This window comes from Delphinus delphis, chromosome 12 (assembly GCF_949987515.2).
Source record: "Delphinus delphis chromosome 12, mDelDel1.2, whole genome shotgun sequence".
NCBI lineage: Eukaryota > Metazoa > Chordata > Mammalia > Artiodactyla > Delphinidae > Delphinus > Delphinus delphis.
The window spans coordinates 64647643-64668002 of record NC_082694.2 but is presented as its reverse complement, the minus strand read 5'-3'; the positions used below and the strand labels follow the sequence as shown (position 1 = coordinate 64668002).

General features: G+C 35.4%; 1 protein-coding gene across 7 annotated transcripts in view; it reads left to right on the top strand.

Annotated features, from left to right (window-relative positions):
* BIRC6 (baculoviral IAP repeat containing 6) overlaps window positions 1-20360 on the top strand; it is a 234405-nt gene that overhangs the window by 92591 nt on the left and 121454 nt on the right. For 6 of the 7 annotated variants that reach the window (XM_060026859.1, XM_060026858.1, XM_060026861.1 and 3 more), the window contains 13 exons: window positions 2090-2309; window positions 2825-2958; window positions 3696-3833; window positions 5241-5368; window positions 8425-8556; window positions 9354-9569; window positions 10399-10582; window positions 11207-11362; window positions 12723-12856; window positions 13499-13652; window positions 16101-16217; window positions 17840-17994; window positions 18944-19070. In XM_060026859.1, coding sequence (XP_059882842.1) covers window positions 2090-2309; window positions 2825-2958; window positions 3696-3833; window positions 5241-5368; window positions 8425-8556; window positions 9354-9569; window positions 10399-10582; window positions 11207-11362; window positions 12723-12856; window positions 13499-13652; window positions 16101-16217; window positions 17840-17994; window positions 18944-19070 — 1995 coding nt within the window. The remainder of the gene's footprint in view (window positions 1-2089; window positions 2310-2824; window positions 2959-3695; window positions 3834-5240; window positions 5369-8424; window positions 8557-9353; window positions 9570-10398; window positions 10583-11206; window positions 11363-12722; window positions 12857-13498; window positions 13653-16100; window positions 16218-17839; window positions 17995-18943; window positions 19071-20360) is intronic. The other variant, XM_060026857.1, reaches the window with a different exon arrangement.

The window sequence follows — 20360 nt, the reverse complement described above, 5'->3', positions numbered from 1 at the left end:
GGAGAAATGTCTATTTAGGTCTTCTGCCTTTTTTTTTTTTTTTTTTGCCATACGCGGGCCTCTCACTGTTGTGGCCTCCCCCGTTGCAGAGCACAGGCTCCGGACGCACAGGCTCAGCGGCCATGGCTCACGGGCCCAGCCGCTCCACGGCATGTGGGATCTTCCCGGACCGGGGCACGAACCCGCGTCCCCTGCATCGGCAGGCGGACTCTGAACCACTGCGCCACTAGGGAAGCCCTGCAGATTTCTTTTGATTTCCATTTGCATGGAATATCTTTTTCCATCCCCTCACTTTCAGTCTGAATGTGTCCTTAGGTCTGAAGTGGGTCTCTCGTAGACAGCATATATGTGGGTCTTGTTTTTGTTTTTTTTTCTTCGGTACACGGGCCTCTCACCGCTGTGGCCTCTCCCGCTGCAGAGCACAGGCTCCGGACACGCACACTCAGCGGCCATGGCTCCCGGGCCCAGCCGCTCCGTGGCATGTGGGATCCTCCCGGAGGGTCTTGTTTTTATATCCATTCAGCAAGCCTGTGTCTTTTGCTTGGAACATTTAATCCATTCACGTTTAAGGTAATTATCGATATGTATGTTCCTGTGACCATTTTATTAATTGTTTTGGGTTTGTTTTTTGTAGGTCCTTTTCTTCTCTTGTGTTTCCCATGTAGAGGTTCCTTTAGTATTTTTTGTAGAGCTGGTTTTATGGTGCTGAATTTTCTTAGCTTTTGCTTGTCTGTAAAGCTTTTGATTTCTCCATGGGATCTGAATGAGATCCTTGCTGGGTAGAGTAATCTTGGTTGTAGGTTCTTCCCTTTCATCACTTCAAGTATATCATGCCACTCCCTTCTGGCTTGTAGAGTTTCTGCTGAGAAATCAGCTGTTAACGTTATGGGAGTTCCCTTGTGTGTTATTTGTCGTTTTTTCCCTTGCTGCTTTTAATAATTTTTCTTTGTCTTTAATTTTTGCCAATTTGATTACTGTGTGTCTTGGCGTGTTTCTCCTTGGGTTTGTCCTGTATGGGACTCGCTGCGCTTCCTGGACTTGGGTGGCTATTTCCTTTCCCATGTTAAGGAAGTTTTCAATTACAGTCTCTTCAAATATTTTCTCGGGTCCTTTCTCTTCTCCTTCTGAGACCCCTGTAATGTGAAAGTTGTTGTGTTTAATGTTGTCCCAGAGGTCTCTTAGGCTGTCTTCATTTCTTTTCATTCTTTTTTCTTTATTCTGTTCCGCAGCAGTGAATTCCACCATTCTGTCTTCCAGGTCGCTTATCCATTCTTCTGCCTTAGTTATTCTGCTGTTGATTCCTTCTAGTGTAGGAATCACTTATTGTATTGTTCATCTCTGTTTGTTCTTTAATTCTTCTAGGACTTTGTTAAACATTTCTTGCATCCTTTCGATCTTTGCCTCCATTCTTTTTCCGAGGTCCTGGATCATCTTCACTATCATTATTCTGAATTCTTTTTCTGGAAGGTTGCCTATTTTCATTTAGTTGTTTTTCTGGGGTTTTATCTTGTTCCTTCATCTGGGATGTAGCCCTCTGCCTTTTCATCTTGTCTCTGTTTCTGTGAATGTGGTTTTTGTTCCACAGGCTGCAGGATTGTAGTTCTTCTTGCTTCTGCTGTCTGTCCTCTGGTGGAGAGGCTATCTCTTAAATAGATTTTTGATGATTTTTTTCTTGAGTTTCCGCTATTGATGTGTCATATCATTGTGTTACTAGCAAAACAATAAATAATGTTTGAAAGTGCAACGGTGAAAACTGTTAATAAATTGCTAATCTAATACAGAACTGTCATTTTCTAACCAGGAGCTATTTTTGATTATTATATATGATGTAATGTGCGCACGTGCACACACAGCCATCTGATACACTGAACTCCACAGAAAAAGAAATATAATTGATATAATTGCTAATTCTTCTTTTCTCCAAGTATTTGACAGTTAAAATTCTACATATAAGGAGTAAATAAATGAATAGGAAAATAAATAGACCAAAAATATGCTGGTAAAGAGGAAAGCCTATCTAGGGATGCTGATGTTGATACTATAGCATGCTCTTAACTAGGAAATTTTACTGTTTTCTTTCTTGTAATAGGGCACTCTGTTCCTGCAGTTTTGCAGAGTACATTCCATGCCCAGGCCTGTGAAGAGCTTTTTAAACACCTGTGCATCAGTGGAACCCCAAAGATACGGTTACATACTGGTCTTCTACTGGTTCAACTCTGTGGTGGTGAAAGATGGTGGGGCCAGTTTCTTTCTAATGTTCTTCAGGAACTGTACAATTCAGAGCAACTTCTCATCTTCCCACAGGATAGGTAGGTCAGAAAATATTGGAGTAATTTGTTATTAGTGACTTATGCTTCCCGCAGTGTTCAGATTTGGAAATCTTGTGTATGTGGATACTGAGTGTGGAGAAATGAACTAAAGCCTGTCTTTTCACAGTTTGAGGAATGCCCAGTGAAGGGCATTTTGAAGAAGATTCTACATGATGTAACTGGACTATATTCTTTAGTTTCCTAACTGAATCTGTGGAGTTTATAGATCTGTGTTTACAAATATTTCCTATCAGATCATGTTATTTTATGTATCAAATTTATATTTTTGAGTCTATTATACAGTTCTCTCTAGTTGATTTCTTGTAGATAAAATTAGAAAATATAAGCAGTAGCTGAAAAAGAGCTAATTTTAACATTATACTTCCAGATATAAATCTTACTAATAACCAGATATTCTATCATTACTCTCTTAGATTACAAAGTGAATGATTTTTAAGATGAACACTTAAAGTGATTCATATTGGCTATTTTATTTGTATCTTTTTTTTTTTTAGGGTCTTCATGTTACTTTCCTGCATTGGTCAGAGATCACTTAGTAATAGTGGAGTATTAGAAAGCTTACTTAATCTGTTGGATAATTTACTGTCACCTCTTCAGCCGCAGTTACCCATGCATAGGAGGACAGAAGGTATTATTTAAATTAGTGATCTTTAGTAAAAACTTAAGATTCCTGTAAATACTGCTTTTATAAAATGACTAGTCTGAAATACTTATTTTACTATTCATTTTGCTGCACACTTTAATAGTTTTATGATGTAGACTTTTTAGAATGATCAGCCTTTGTGTGATTGACTGCCATATGGTTACTGCTTTTTTAAAATATGTTACCTTTTCTTTATGTGAGTTTTGAACTTGGGAATTATTGTGGGTATGTTGTTTTTATACTATCATAGATAAAATCAAACTCTTGTGTTTAAGCTTTAAGGCAGCATTGCTGTTCTCATGATGGATAATGAGTTTCATTTGAGCAAGACAATTGTTATTGGAATAAAAACTTTAGAGCATAGTTTAAAACTGTATGAATTATAACTTGAGAGACTTTAAATTTCAGTCACCTGTAAGTCGAGGAATAGCTTCTTATACCTTGTTTTCTAGTTTATAAGTTATTACCTGTTAGATTCAAGCTACACTTATGAATCTATTTTTGTACCAAGAAGCATTTGTCAAGTCTTCCATTTGATTTGATGTGTTACTTCATTTTTGGCCATAGGTTTCAGTTTTGAGGCTTACTATAAATATTAGTGTTCATAATTATATGGTGTGTTTTGGATTTATAAAATGTCTTAATTTTATAATTATTTTATCAGATTTCATTAGGATTCTTAGAGTCACCTGATTATTTTTTCTCCTCACATTTCTATTCAGGAGTACTAGATATTCCCATGATCAGTTGGGTTGTTATGCTGGTGTCCAGGTTGCTGGATTATGTGGCAACTGTAGAAGACGAAGCAGCAGCTGCAAAGAAACCTTTGAATGGTAAAGACAGGGAGAGGTTTATGACAGGTATCAGAAGTTTATAATAATCTGTTGGTGGGGATTTTGAGTGACTACCCAGTTTTTCCAGAACTGGCATTGGCCTGGAGATTCCAGCTGTATGTAATTTATGTAAAATATTAATTAACTTTACCAGGAATAACATACATATAGGTGAAGTTTATAAAAAGGAAATCTGTGGAGAGTTATTGTATTTAGTTTAGTATATCATTCCATTTACTATTATAAAATGTTTCTACTAATTAACTACAAATGACTTTTATGCTTAGATATAGAAATTCTCAGATTTTTGCGAGTTGTAATCTTTCTCCATAAGCTTAAAGCACAGAAAATTTTTTAAATGAAAGACAAAGTGCAAGACAAATTTTCTTCTCCTCTTCCAAGTTAATAAGACTTTATGAAGTAGCTACATCTAATATGTAAATACAGATAGTAAGTGCCTTAAAACTTAGAATTTTATACATTATTAGGATTATAATATTAAAAAAAGATCACTTGAGATGTTTTATAGGTATAAGATGTTACAGAAAATCCTGAATGAACTTTTTGGCCAGCCCAATGAATCAGTTGTTTATGGTACACATTATGTTTGAGAATAGGGTGGGGAATTCTTTTCATGTACAGGGAATATTTTTAACAAATGCTATATGTCTCAGTTATAGGATGTAGAATTAAGACACAATTAAATACAACTACCTGTAAAGTTGGAATGTAACAGATGGTATGGGAGGAGTTAGTTTTTATTTACAGTATTCATGTATTATGGAAATACATTAGTAGAAGACATTTTTTTAGGGCTTGAAGAATTTGAATTGACTTGACAAAGGGATAATAGAAAACAGAAAAAGATGTCATTAGGTTAAGCAGACATGAAAAAATCATTGAGGATGGTTAAAGTATGGGATTAAGCCTGAACTGAGCAGAGTGACAAGGAATAATCTGGACACATTCCAAAATGAGAATAAGTAGAGCTACACAGCATGTTTTTTAAACTATCCAACTTTATTTTTGCAGTCATTAAATCAGATTATTGAGTATCCCTTTTTTTGGGTCCCTGTACAAAAAGCATGTGAGTTTGAAGTAGGCAATAGTGAGCATTTTGTTGTTGTTACAGTTGAGCGACATTATCAAAGTTGTGTTGTACAGAGATCAATTTTAAACAGTTGTGGAGAAAGTTGGCTGTTAATGAAAGGATTGGAGGCAGAGAGAACTGTGGTCTTAAAGTCATTTAGGATCTAGGTTAACTTTTCTAAGGTCAGATGTTCTTAGCAATTTCTTTATGATGGTTTCCTTAATTTTTTTAAAAATTGCTTTGTCGTTATTGACACATTTATCATTTTATGTTTTCTGGGTGTGAATAGTACTTTAAAATCACATTTAACAGAATTATTAATACAACTTTTCCTTGCCCTGTAGGTAACCAGTGGAGTTTTATTAATAATAATCTGCACACCCAGAACATAAATAGGTCTTCCAAAGGCAGCAGTAGCCTTGATAGATTATATTCCAGAAAAATAAGAAAGCAGCTAGTTCATCATAAACAGGTAATTTTCAGTATTTTTTTTTGTTTGTTTGGTTTGTTTTAATGTTTGAGACATTGCATGAGATAGACCTGCCATCAGACCTTAGGTATGATATTTAATGAACTAGTTAATTTAGGGAAATTATTTGACACTTTTGAGTCTGAGTTCCTTATTTGTAAGATGGCAACAATACGTAGTTTACAGATTTTTGGTAATGTCCTTTAAACTGTAGGGACATCCCTGGCGGTCCAGTGGTTAAGACTTCGCCTTCCAATGCAGGGAGTGTGGGTTTAATCCCTGGGAGCTGAGATCCCACATGCCTCATGGCCAAAAAACCAAAACATAAAAAAACAGAAGCAGTATTGTAACAAATTCAATAAAGACTTTAAAAATGGTACACATCAAAAAACAAAAAACTGTCTACCTCTTCACATGTCTATTACTACCATTCTAAGTGCAGCCGTCATTTGCCTAGTCAGAAGGCCTATCTGCCTTTGTTCTTTCTCAGTCCAATCCATTTTTCATGCTGCCCCTACAGAGTTCTTTTAGATACAAACCTAATCATATCACTCCTTCTCTAAATTATTAGTTGTTTCCAGTTGAACTTTGGATGACGGTCAAACTCCTTAACATAGCTTTAGTATATCTGTCATCTGCCCATCTAACTTTCAGGTTTGAATTTTGGTCTAGCCATACTGAATGTGGGTTCCTGGACCACCTACACCAGTTTTTTTATCCAGGATTTTAGTATGTGCTTATCCCCCATCCCTCCCCTCCTTCCCACCAACTACTGAATTTACTGTTTTGCTTGGATAATCTAACTTATTTTTCACATGTTAGTTTACATTCACTTCCTCAAAGACGTTTTCCCTGGTTTCTCAGTTATTATCCCATAAAATATGTTCCCCATGTACCCTATATTTTTCCTTTCATTATATTTATCATACTTTTTTGTTGGGATTCTTTTATTAACCTGAGTTTATAGCTGATGTCAGATTCTTATGAGCCAGTTCTTTATTTTAAAACGTGTCTTCCTCTTTGTCTTACAGTATATACAGGAATACATACTGTATCTTTGATACCCGGTATAGAGCCTAGTGTGTCATCTAAAAATATTTGTATAATTGATTTAAGATGAAATGAGATTTTATAAGAACGCCTTTAAGATCTGAAAGTTTGTGAAAGCTTTTGGGCTTTTTAAAAAATATGAACTCAGCAATAAATTATTTAGTTTTACTACTGAATTTTTCAACTATGAGCAGCTATTGGCCTTTTGCAAGAAAAATGATGTGAAGCTTTTCCCTCAACTCCTTTTTCCATTTGAGACTCCTAACTAATTTTAGGTGGTACTAATAATCACCTAAAATTTCAAATTCAGCTAAAATTTATTGAGCACTTAATGATTATATTTGCTGTATTTACTTTAGGATATGAAGATGGAAAACAAACCTAGAGAATGATCCAGTGGATTTTTCTTAGCAGTATTTTACTATTTTATGCTTTATCATAAAGGACATTTTTGGGACAGTTAGCAAAACTTAAAAGTGGGGTCTGGGGCTTCCCTGGTGGCGCAGTGGTTGAGAGTCCGCCTGCCGATGCAGGGGATGCGGGTTCGTGCCCCGGTCCGGGAGGATCCCGCGTGCCGCAGAGCGGCTGGGCCTGTGCGTCCGGAGCCTGTGCTCCGCAAGGGGAGAGGCTGCAGCAGTGAGAGGCCCGCGTGCCGCAAAAAAAAAAAAAAAAAAAAAAAAAAAAAAAAGTGGGGTCTGAGGAATAGTTAGTTGTTAGTAGTGCATGGATGTTACTTCTTTGATTTCAGTGGTTGTATTATGGTTTGTAGGAGAAGGGTCTTGTTTCTAGGAAATACACATTAAAGTATTCAGGGGTGATTGGTCATCAGGTTGCCAACTTATTCTCAGATAGTTAGGGAAAAAATGTCTTTGTACAGCAATATAAATTGTTGATTAAGATTATGGTTGTTTCAAAATAAAGATTATATTTTTTCTTGATTGCAGTTGTTGTATATGTTAATTGTAGAACTTTTGGAACAATTTTCTGAAAATACTGATTTGTTCTCACATTCACATACCATGTATTGATTATTTAATACACGTGCATGCTGGTTTTAATTTATGATATATTTTGCTTCATATATGGAGATAACAGCCAAATGGATATTTCTTTATAATATAATGTTCTTTTTCTTGCTGATAACAAAAATATGTAGCAACAGTAGAAATTTAGGAAATATTCCTTGAAAAGGTAGATTAAGTTCTTAACTAAATTGTGCATTTATAATTATGGCTATAATGTTCTAGTGACTTTCTGTTTAGAGTAATGTTCTGCATAATGGATATATGGCAAAGTGGTTTTGTCATTCAGCAGATTTTCAAGGTCTTTCAAGCAGAAATTTTTTTCTCCTTGTTGGTCTATTTGTTCATTTCAACCTACTAGTGGTTGCCAGGGGTAGGGATGGGACAGATAGGATAGGAGGGAGGAGGGCGGGCAGCATAAGAGGACAACATGAGAAAACCTTGTGATGGTGATGGTGTACAGTATTAACTGTAGTGGTGGATACCTGAACCAACAAATTGGGTAAAGTGTACAAGAGATCTCTGCATTATTTTTTAACAACTGCATGTGAATTTACAGTTACTGCAATAAACTTTTTAATTAATAAAAAACATAGACATACCAAAAAATGTTCTACTTTTGAAGATTCCCATAAAAGCCAATATTGTACAATAAAAGAATTTTCCCCATGTATTTAAAAATAATTCTTTTCCTCTGTTTAAAAAATACTCCATCAGTCAATCTCATTAGTGGCTTACATAAAAACGTATTCCAGTTATTTCCCTTCTCCCATGGGTAAGAAATTGATTACTTCTTAATTACAACAGGGGGAGATCTTTTATTTGGAATTTGGAAGTGATTTTTAAAAAATCAGCAACATAGTTTAAACTAGATTTTTCAGAGAATTACTTATTCCATTAGTTTGATGTATAGATTCTGAGGAGTATAATAATTTACTTTGTTGTTTTTAACACTTAACTATAAGATTAACTTTTTTTTTTTTTAAGCAACTTAACTTACTAAAAGCAAAACAGAAGGCTTTGGTGGAACAGATGGAAAAAGAAAAAATACAAAGCAACAAAGGATCATCATATAAACTTCTGGTAGAGCAAGCCAAATTAAAGCAGGCGACCTCAAAGGTATGATCTTTACTTTTTAATGTAATTATCTTAGAAAAGTCACTCTCCCTTTTAGTATTTTAAGTTACTTGAATAGTTAAGTATTTTTAGTAATGATCAGGAAACTTTGTTATTCTACTTATCAACAAAAATCTATTCTATGTACCTTTTTTGGGAAAGGTAGCTTTTAACTCAAGTAAATATATGATTAATGTGGGCTTAAAATATTTTTCTAGTGTATTTCTTCTAAAGTGAATTGTGTTCCAGTAAATTGAAGGTAAAAGGACTCAGGAAATATATGGGTTTCCTAATGTGTCCTTTATATGTAAAATTTTTAAAAATAATGATATATTTTTTTAAATTTGGGAGATAACATTTATATGTAGCAACCAAGTTTACATATTGTGTTTCTATAAATATGAAATTACAGTTACTCCATCAGAGTTTGAAATGAATTAATACTCTGTACTTAGTATATATAGGTTTCTTTACCATTCACCTTTTATGATTATATTTAGGATGTTTTGGTAATATTTATTTAAAATGTTAGATTTGACCTGTTGTAGCCTTTCTATAGAATTTCACCTTTCTGATATTCTGCTATGTATCTGATACCTTATTTTAAAATAGGACATGAGGTATATTGGTCAGTATAGTTTTTAATAGTCTTACTTTTTGAAGCTTATGGTTTGCCTAAAAATTTTCTTTAGAAGTTGTAAGTTTTCTGAGTGAATATTTTCATGTCATAAATAAACTTTTACTGAAAGAATTTTCATTCAATAAACAGTGGTTTAAATATTGTAAATTTCTGTGTACAGCACTTTAAGGATTTAATTCGATTACGTCGGACAGCAGAGTGGTCTCGTTCTAATTTAGACACAGAAGTTACAACAACAAAGGAAAGCCCAGAGATAGAACCACTTCCATTTACCCTGGCCCATGAACGTTGTATTTCAGTAGTCCAGAAACTTGTCCTTTTTCTCCTCTCCATGGATTTTACATGCCATGCAGATCTCTTATTATTTGTTTGTAAGGTAAGTAAATGAATTAGGCATAATTTATAATTATACAGACTTAGAAAAAGAAATAAGAAAAAATGCAGTTTTTAATTGATTTTTGAGAGAAATAAAAGTGCTTTCACTGGTTTTCCTTTTATGCAGTTTAGTTTTTTTTTTAATGTGCCTTGAAAGGTTTTAAAAATATTTTGGCACTTATTTCTTAGGAGACCTAATGTGTATATATATATATATTTTGCGGTACGCGGGCCTCTCACTGTTGTGGCCTCTCCTGTTGCGGAGCACAGGCTCTGGACGCGCAGGCTCAGCGGCCATGGCCGACAGGCCCAGCCGCTCCGCGGCATGTGGGATCTTTCCGGACCAGGGCATGAACCTGTGTCCCCTGCATCGGCAGGCGGACCCCCAAGCACTGTGCCACCAGGGAAGCCCCTAATGTATATTTTTAACCTAGTAAAAACTAGATTAATGTAGATTTGAAATGTAAGTAATGTGGGTATGTCTATCTACAGCCTACCTTTTGTCTATTAGGATAGGAAATTATTATTATCAGGATAGGAAATCTACAAACGAGTGTCAGATTATAGCAATGAAGGGTGTATTAATGCCCTGAAAGCTTTCCTGTAGCATATTCATTGCTTATAGAAATTATTTTAAACTATTCAACTCAGGTTTTTACCTGGATTTTAATATTTGATCCATGAAATTACATTTCTTTTGCATTTACATCAAATAATTATTTTGACATCAAAAGCATATCTCATTGAAAGCAGTTACTTCAATGCTTTATTTTTGGAGAAAACATATTTAATTGCTATTTAAGTGTATGATTTTATAAAATGTATTACAGGTTCTTGCACGCATTGCGAATGCCACGAGGCCAACTATACATCTGTGTGAGATTGTGAATGAACCCCAACTGGAAAGACTGCTGTTACTTTTGGTTGGAACTGACTTCAATAGAGGAGATATATCTTGGGGTGGTGCTTGGGCTCAATATTCCTTAACTTGTATGCTACAGGATATTTTAGCAGGTTTGTTAGGATTTATTTTTAATAAGGTATGTCAAAATTAGCTTGTTGCTGCTTGACTAGTCTTTAAAGGAAACTGTGAGCTCCTCAAAAGTATAAAATGTCTCTTTCATGTGTGGCAGTAGCAACCATTTAGAATTACTTTTGCGTTTAATTATGTTGACACTTGTAATAAATGCAAGTTTTTATGGAGGAGTTAGGTTACAGAGTACAGGGATATTGGAGCTAGTCAGCTTCCTTATTAATACCAGCAGTGGGCTGCTTCCTAATTCTTTCTGTGCACTTGAGGAAGGTACTCCCTGCTCCTCAGTTTTTTCATCTGTAAAATAAGAATAATAAAAGTATCTTTCTTATGAAGTTATTTTGATGAATAAGTGAGTTAATGTGTGTAAAGTGATTATAATAACTCCTTGTTCATATCGCACATTTTGTGTTTGCTATTAGTTAGCATTTGAAGGTCATGCAGTGAGCCCTAGCATTTCCTTGGGTAGGTGTGGACTCATTTGCCTCAGACTCTTTTGTGGTTGGTAGAGTACACATGCTATTCTCAATACTGGATGAAAAACTATGTTTTGGATGTCTGTTTACTAATTACTAAAGCAGTTAGGATGCTCTTCTTACCTGCAGGAGAATTGCTGGCTCCAGTAGCTGCAGAAGCCATGGAGGAAGGAACAGTGAGTGATGATGTAGGTGCAACAGCTGGTGACTCTGATGACGCCCTGCAGCAGTCTTCAGCTCAGTTGCTGGAAACTATAGATGAACCTTTGACACATGATATAACAGGTACATTCTTTAAATTTTTTACTTAAAATATCCGTAGCTCTTTTTTAAGAAAATGAAACATGTTTCAAAATTAAGAATATTAATGAAGTATAAAATTAAGTTTTATATTAGGTCTTTGGCCTTAGTAACCATATCAATTATTTTCCTGATAAGTATGCTTTGCTTTGATTCTCTGAATGCATATTAAAATAAAATGGTATCCTTTCACAGGGTCTGTGTTATCTTGATATGGTCTTATTTGGCTATGTTGAAAGAATTACAACCTAGAAAACAGTTAAAGATACACAGTGGTAAAGATAGCAAGGCTCTTGTTCTCTTTTTCTTTCTTTGTTTTCTGCCTTTTCAAAAACTATAATGTGTATCTTAGCGTGTACAGTCCTTTGTGGTGTACTCCTTACTTTTGAAGACTGTTTTGCAATGCTGTGGTCATTTCATCTGTTTCATTCCTTAATCTTAGATTCTGTCATGATTTTATCCTTTCTGTCTGATAGTCCCTTTATCTGGAGTAGACTTTCTTCTCTAGTTTGCATGATGAACTTCTTATCTAAGATTCCCATAAAGCATGCTCTCCTCCAAGAAGCTTTTTCCATTACCACCAGCAATGCTGGAGACTGCCGTCGGTGCTGCCTACATTCTAGATTGCCTCTGATAGCACCTATTACGTTGTAGTTGGTTTAATTTCTGTAGTGTACCCTCACCTCTGAACCTCTGTTAATTTGTTGGAGGGTGGACATTTGTTTTATTAATCTTTATATACTCAGACCCTAATACAGGCTAGTATTTTCTTGGCATTCTATAAATATATGTTGAATAATAGAGGGTGGGAAGGGAAGGAAGATAAGAGTTGTAAGGCATAAAAGGCTAGTTAAAAATTTGGAGTCATCTGAGAGCAAAATCATTTCCAATTCATGATAGAAAAATAAGGTGAATAGCAGTCTTAAAACTGAAATCTTTGCTTTTCACTGTAATACCTGGTATTATTTCCTTAACTACTGGATGTAATATAATGAATTACTTATTGGAGGCAATAAAACGAATAACATTGTTTATTCTAGAAATGGTTAATGATTATTTTTAACAACAAAGTTTATGTAACTTGATTCAACAAGGATTAATCATATGGTATTTTCCCCTAGGAAGTCACATATTATTGCACTGGTGTTCTTAATTGTGTGTTATAGGGTGATATTTTTGCATACTTATGCTTAATTGTCAGGTATAAAAATTTAGAGATTTTTGTATCAGTAGAAATATATATTATGTATAAGTAAATTAACTTTTTCTGTAATTAAAAGCAATATATTGGTTAAATTTTATGTTATGTACTCCACCAAAAAAAATCACTTTCAATTATTTGAAGGTGCACCTCCTCTTTCCTCTTTGGAAAAAGATAAAGAAATTGATCTTGAGCTACTTCAGGATCTAATGGAAGTTGACATTGATCCTTTAGATATTGATTTGGAAAAGGATCCTCTTGCAGCCAAAGTTTTTAAGGTACGATACAGTAGAGTATTCTTTGCAATTAAAACCTTTCATCTTATACTTCTGGTTTATTAATTACTTAAAAGACGAAAGTATACACCTAATATAACCCATTATTTAGCTTACTCAAAATTAAATTCCTCTAGGTACTATAGTAGATTTTTTATAGAACTAGTGGAATAGTATACGGAGGACTTACATCATTTTATTAATATAGCCACTAACATCTTATATGATAGTAAGAACCACTAATAAGCATGGGAGGTATGGTTATGGACTGTTGACATTTCAAGCAGCATTTAAGCTTATCCAAGTTGGGTTCATTGCAGAATCTCCTTCTTTGTTAGCTGTTACTTTTTCTAAAGGAGATACCTCCCTAATACTTTATTTTGGTTCATTTTGTGTGTAAGAGATTTTATTAAAGATGTTAATTACCTCTCAGAGTCTAACAAATAAGGTGTTTTTAGATTTTTGGGGTAAAATGGAGAGAATATTATGAACCATTCCTTTAATCATTAAGATTATGTTTCAGAAATTTAAAGGATAAGGAGAACGTTTATTTTGTAGCCCTGTTTGACTTTAGGTAATGTAAATAATATGTCACTCTTCGTGAAGAGGCAAAAATAAACCACAGTTTTTTCCTATTCTTTTAAGCCAATAAGCAGTACATGGTATGACTATTGGGGTGCTGATTATGGCACCTACAATTACAACCCATACATAGGAGGTCTTGGAATTCCTGTAGCAAAGCCACCAGCAAATACAGAGAAGAATGGATCACAGACAGTTAGTGTTTCAGTGTCTCAGGGTAAGTGTGTGTTCATATTTTAAGGCATAAGCTATTCTTAAAACAAGTCCTCAATTCATGTATTCTTTGTCTCCTGAGAATTCGATCCTGAGTGTTTGCTGAGAGGGTTTATTATTGCAGGGGTGCCGTGAGAGTGAGTGTCATTCAGAGCTGTGTGTCAGTCAGTTTAGAAGAGCTTCTATTTATGGTCTATTTTTTGTTTCTCAGAATAACACTTTGCAAAATATATTTGTGAGTTGTGTGGGTTTGCTGGTGGTTTTAATTAATTGTGCTTCCTTTTATTTTTATTGTTAATAATAAATTTATATTTTATTTGTAAACAATGAAATCACGTTGAGTATTATTTTTGCACTCTTCTAGTCACATAGAGTATATAACTTTTTTTAAAAATAAAATCTTTTCTTAAATTTTGAAACAATCATACATTTACTGAAAAGTTGCAAGTTAATACAGAGAACATTTGTTATCCTGACCCATTTGGGAGTAAGTTGGTAATCTGGTGTTTTTTTGTTTTATTTTGTTTGTTTTACAAAGCAGAACATTTCTTCTACATAAACACATCAGGAAGCACATTCCATCAAAATCAGGAAATTAACATTAGTAACTCTAAGACCCCATTCAGGTTTCAGCAGTTATGTCTAAATTATGCCCTTTATGCAAAATGATCCAGTACGAAATTGTGTGTTGCATTTACTGTTGACCCGTGAATAAGGTGGGGGTGGGGGGCCCACTCCCACACAGTTGGAAGTCTGTGTATAACTTTACAGTTGGCCCTCCGTCTCCAAGGTTTTGCATCCATGCATTCAACCAACTATGGATGGTGCGTACATATTTGTTGAAAAAAGTCCATGTATAAGTGGACTCATGTGGCTCAAACTGTGTTGTTCAAGCATCAACCGTAGTTATCATATCTCTTTAGTCTTATTCAGTCTGCCACACTTTGTCAGAGGTAACTTTCATGACCTTGGTGCTTTTGATGATTATAGGCCAGTTGTTCAGTAGAATGTCCCTCAATTTGGGTTTGTATGCTATTTCCTCACAATTAGATTGTGGTCATGTGTTTTTGGCATAAATATCAAGAAAGTGTACTGCTCAGGTTTTCTTACTGCATCCTATTAGGTGGCTCATGATTTTAATTTGGACCACTGCTGGTGGCTTTAAGTTGAATTACTTGATAAAGGAGATGTCTACCAATATTTTCCAGTGAAAAGTTATTCTTTTCCCTTTTGTAAGAAAGTTTTGATGGGTTGGAGTGGCAGAATAATATTTGGAATCTATTCTTTTTTAAAAAAGTTATTATTTTATTCACTTAGTTTTGAATAGACCAGTGGTTTCCTATTTTATTCAGTGGGTTATAATTTGTTATCATTATTTTCTTGTTTTTATTGAGGTAAATTCAAGAGATCATAAAATTTTCCATTTTAGCCTTTTTTTTTTTTTTGCGGTGCACGGGCCTCTCACTGTTGTGGCCTCTCCCGTTGTGGAGCACAGGCTCCGGACGCGCAGGCTCAGCGGTTGTGGCTCACGGGCCCAGCCGCTTCGCGGCATGTGGGATCCTCCTGGACTGGGGCATGAACCCGTGTCCCCTGCATTGGCAGGTGGGCCCTCAACCACTGTACCACCAGAGAATACCCATTTTAGCCATTTTTAAGTGTACAATTCTGTGGCATTAAGTACATTCGCAGTGTTGTCATTATTTATTTTGATGTTCGAAATGTCCCTGATTTGACCACGGTATCTCCTTTAATCTGGTCTCTGTCTTTTTGAAATGTCTTCATATTTCTTTGAACACTTCCCTGTTTCCTGGCATAACAAAATGCCCCAGGCTCATCATTTACTTTCCCTTCCCCAGACTGGGAGTTAGCCACTTCATGAATGAAAATGGTATTTCAGAACCTTTTAGTGGAGAAATGTGATTAAGAATTCAAGATTTGAGTGCTAGATAGACTTGCTGTTAATTTTTGGCTGTTCCACACTCTCTCTTGATGGATAAATCTAGGGAGTGTGTACACACATTTGTGTTTATATTTATTTCTATATTTGTCTGTCTATCCGTCTAGAATGCCATGAGTCCACATTGATGTATCAGTTAATCTACCAGTAATCTACTCCATAAGCTTCATATTAGTTTTTTCCTTTTCCATATTTCTCTTTTCTCTGATAGTGAGGTACCTGATTTTCATTATTCTTAATTTATTTGCTTCCATTATCATTACTTCACTTACTTGATCTACCTCTCTTTATATATCTACTCTCCCATCTCTAGCCTCCTTTGCACAGATGTTGTTACCTGCTGTAACTCTGATACCCCATGCCAGGTTGTTCTGATGTGAAGATACACTACTCACCCTGTTTTGGGTTCAGATGTCAACATTTTATTGTAGGAAGTAGGACGTGAATAATAATTATCAAATAGGTTTTGTTTTTTCTTTTAATTGCTTTCTGTAGCCCTAGATGCTCGTCTAGAAGTTGGACTTGAACAACAAGCAGAACTTATGTTGAAAATGATGTCAACCCTAGAAGCAGATTCCATTTTACAGGCATTAACAAATACATCTCCTACCTGTGAGTAAAAGTCACCATTCTTAGAGAATTACCATGAACAGTTCATCTCCTGATTATTTTCAGGTGCACTCAGTAAGGATGGATTTTTAAATTCTCCCTTGCTAAGTTAGTAGGAAGTTGAGAAATAAGACAAAGGATTAATGAATCAGGAGAGCAGAGGGGGAACAAATTACCTCCATGTAGTGTTCATAAGTTCAGTCCAAAAACCTGAGTCATGTTTTTGTTATGGTGGTGGTGTGCGGTTAATGAAATTCCTGGGGGAGCCTGCATAGCTAGCTGCCTGGGAGTTCGTTGCATTATATCCAAATTTATGATAAAGTGGGTTTCTTAATAGTAACATCTTTATCTTCCTTTAAGACCAAGATGGAAGACTTAGATAATGAAGATAGCCAAATGGGCCTGATGGAACTACAGAATTGAGAGGATTTACTACCTAATTATTTACAGCAAAAGAAGAAAAACTTTTTGTAGTAAATGACTGGATAGTAAATATTTTAGGCTTTCTGGGGCTATACAGGGTGTGTTGCAGGTCTACTCTGACTTTGTAGCAGGAAAGCAGCTGTAGACAATATATACCTAAATGAATAGGCATGGTTATTAAAGAAACCGTGTTACGGAATCTGGTGGCCTGTCAGATTTGGCCGTTAGGACATGGTTTGCTGACTGTTGATGTTGTTCGAGGCTTGGGTAGATCCCCTTCTGTCAGGTGAGTATAGTTAGATAGCAGCCTGTCTCTCTTAACATAGGAGCTGTGCTGAGGTGATGGTGATATTTTTATTTTTCTTAGGCCAAGAAAAATAAAAACATGGTGGGTAATGGTGGTGAGTAAAGGTGTAGAGATATTAGCTAGAACCTAGGAAGCACATCATGTCCTTCTCCTATGAAGTAAAGTTCCCAACCCATTTCAATAGAGAAATTTGGATTTTTAGATCTTCCTATGTTAAATTGAATTCTTTTGGTTTGCATTCTGTATTTCTTGCCTTAGGAAGTATATAAAAAAGGAGAAAAAGAGAAGATTCGTCTAGTGTTCTGTTTCTCGATATATTCTATCTTTTGATTATTTTCCTGTGCAGAACTGTGTTCTCCTTTTAATATAAAACTTTCTAAATATATGAAAAACTCTCTTAACATCCCTTTATTTCTCTGCTCCCCATGAATATATACTCAGTTAGTTTGGTGTGTGTATCCTGGCATCAGAATTTTTGAACACTTCCCAGGCAATTTTAATGTGCTATCAAGGTTGAGAATCAATGGATTAGAGTCTAGGTTATTCTAAAACTACCTTCTCAAGAAATAGGCAGGATTCTTTTTTCTTTCCCTTTTCTCCTCCCTCTTATTAATTAGGAAAAAATTGAAAATAAAAATTTATAGAGAGTAAGGTTCTTCTCCCTTTGTGGACAAGTCCTATGAATTTGGGAGCTTCTCTTTGTGGTGATTATCTTTTGAACTTTCAAGTAATGTTGTAAAAACAGGTTTTCAAATAATACAATGCTGAACCATTTTAAAGAATGCAATTTTAATTTTTAAAAAAATATACCTTGACTTACCTGTACATATTAATAACTAGTTAACATTTCTCCTGATACTTTGTGTATAAAATCATAACTGTGTTTAATTTTCAGTATCACAGTCTCCCACTGGAACAGATGATTCGCTTCTAGGGGGTTTACAAGCAGCGAACCAATCCAGCCAGCTCATTGTACAGTTATCATCTGTCCCAATGTTAAATGTTTGTTTCAACAAACTTTTTTCCATGCTTCAAGTCCATCACGTTCAGGTATGACTTCAGGAGAAATTGTGTATTTTTAGACATTATTGCCAGCCTAGAAAAGATGAAAATAAACGGGCAGATCAGTCTCAACCAGACAGGGATGATTTCTTTGTCATACTCAGATGAAAAAATGTTGGAGATACTTTGATTAACCCAGCTCCTCAGTGATAGGTTATTTATAACTTTTATGATTATAAGCTTACTGCTTTTGTTGCAACTACATATTATACACACACCTGCATTTAAAGACTTGAATCACGTCTTTTAGTTTAGTAAAACATTTATATTAGGTGAATTATAAATTTTAATTCAGTTAAATTTCATTTGATCTAGAATTTTAAGATGTGTTTGCTTGTGAACTGAATTGAAAATAACCAGAAGAAGTATTTTTCTTTAACATTTATTTTTATTATTTATTTATTTAATTTATTTTTGGCTGTGTTGGGTCTTAGTTGTGGCACGCAGGATCTTAGCTGAGGCATGCAGGGTCTTTTGTTGTGGCATGTGGGCTCTTCATTGCAGCTTCTCTCTAGTTGTGGCGTAAGGGTTTCTCTCTAGTTGTGGTGTAAGGGTTTCCTCTCTCTAGTTGTGACACGCAGGCTCCAGAGTGCATGGGCTCTGTAGTTGTGGCGAGCAGGTTCCAGAACGTGTGGGCTCTGTAGTTTGCAGCATGCAGGCTCTCTAGTTGAGGCACGCAAGCTCAGTAGTTGTGGCGCGTGGGCTTAGTTGCCCCATGGCATGTGGGATCTTAGTTCCCTGACCAGGGATCGAACACATGTCCCCTGCATTGTAAGGTGGGTTCTTCACCACTGGACCACCAGGGAAGTCCCCAGAAGAAGTATTTAATAGAAAAATTATTTACTCATAATCATAAGGATTCATACATGAGATTTTTGCTTAAATGGTATTTCCTAATAGGTACATTTTCTTTCTGTCAATTTACATTCTATTTCAGTTGGAATCACTTCTCCAGTTGTGGCTCACATTGAGTCTGAATTCTAGTTCGTCTGGAAACAAAGAAAATGGAGCAGACATTTTTTTATATAATGCTAATCGAATACCTGTCATTTCATTAAATCAAGGTAAGATTTATTAGAAGGAAAGTTATTAACGTAGCATAAACAATCTAAAAAGGTATTGATTAGGTTAACACCTAATCTTTGTCATTAGGGTTGTAATGTTGTAGTGAAAAAAACATATTTAAAATACTGACTTAATAATTTGCAGGAAAGAGAACAGAAAACTTATTCTCTGGTCTGTATTATGTCTGTGTATAACACAGACATCAAATCTACAATGTTCTGTTTATCTTTACATTGTAGTTCCTTAAAGTATTGTCTTGTTCATAGGCTGTTCTTTTGCAACTGGTCTTTTTTAAAAATGTGAAATACCTCTAGGGAATTGGTAAATTGGAGAAGGATGTCAATTTTTTGTAGAAATTATGTTCTTTCATTTTTTTTCTTGGCAAATGCAGGAATGTGGGAATAGTGAGACTTGAATAATATCCTTCAACAGGAATAGAACTAGTTTTCAGCTCAGGCTATAGGAATCTATTTAAAGAACAGTAAAAATCATTTATTCCTGATGCTTTCTCTCTAGAGATGTGCATCATGCATGGCCTTCACATGGCCTGTCTGTCAGCCTTAGTGACAGCCACACTGGCTTACGGTCCTACTTAACATCTGCATTCTCTCAGCAAGAGCTGGCCCTACTTTAATTATTAGGTTTCCTTCTGTTTCACTGTATTAATGATTATTATTATAAATTTTACTCCCATCAGTTTTTAAAACTTTTTTATTGTGAGAAACATTAAGCATAAACAAGAGTGAATAGAAGGGTAAAAAAAGTAATTATTTCTTACTGTCATCAGGTATTTTGTGAGTATTCAAATTTCCAATTGTCTAAACTATTACAGAATTTTTTTTGTATATTTGAAATAGATTCCATATGGAGTCTACACATTTTAATTAATTATGTTTCTTAATTCCTCTAATCTGTCTTTTTTTTTTAAATCCCCTTGCAAAGTTTGGTTGTTTTGTCTTTCAAGATTCCCTAGGTCCCAATTTTTAGTGATTGTATCTCTATGATGTCCTCTCTACTTTCTATAAATTGGTAATTAGACATGGAGCTTAATCTGATTTGAGTTTGTTTTTTTTGTTTTTGTTTTTTTTTTTGTGGTACGCGGACCTCTCACTCTTGTGGCCTGTCCCGTTGCGGAGCACAGGCCCCGGACGCACAGGCTCAGCAGCCATGGCTCACGGGCCCAGCTGCTCCACGGCATGTGGGATCTTCCTGGACCGGGGCACGAACCCGTGTCCCCTGCATTGGCAGGTGGACTCTCAACCACAGTGCCACCAGGGAAGCCCAGAGGT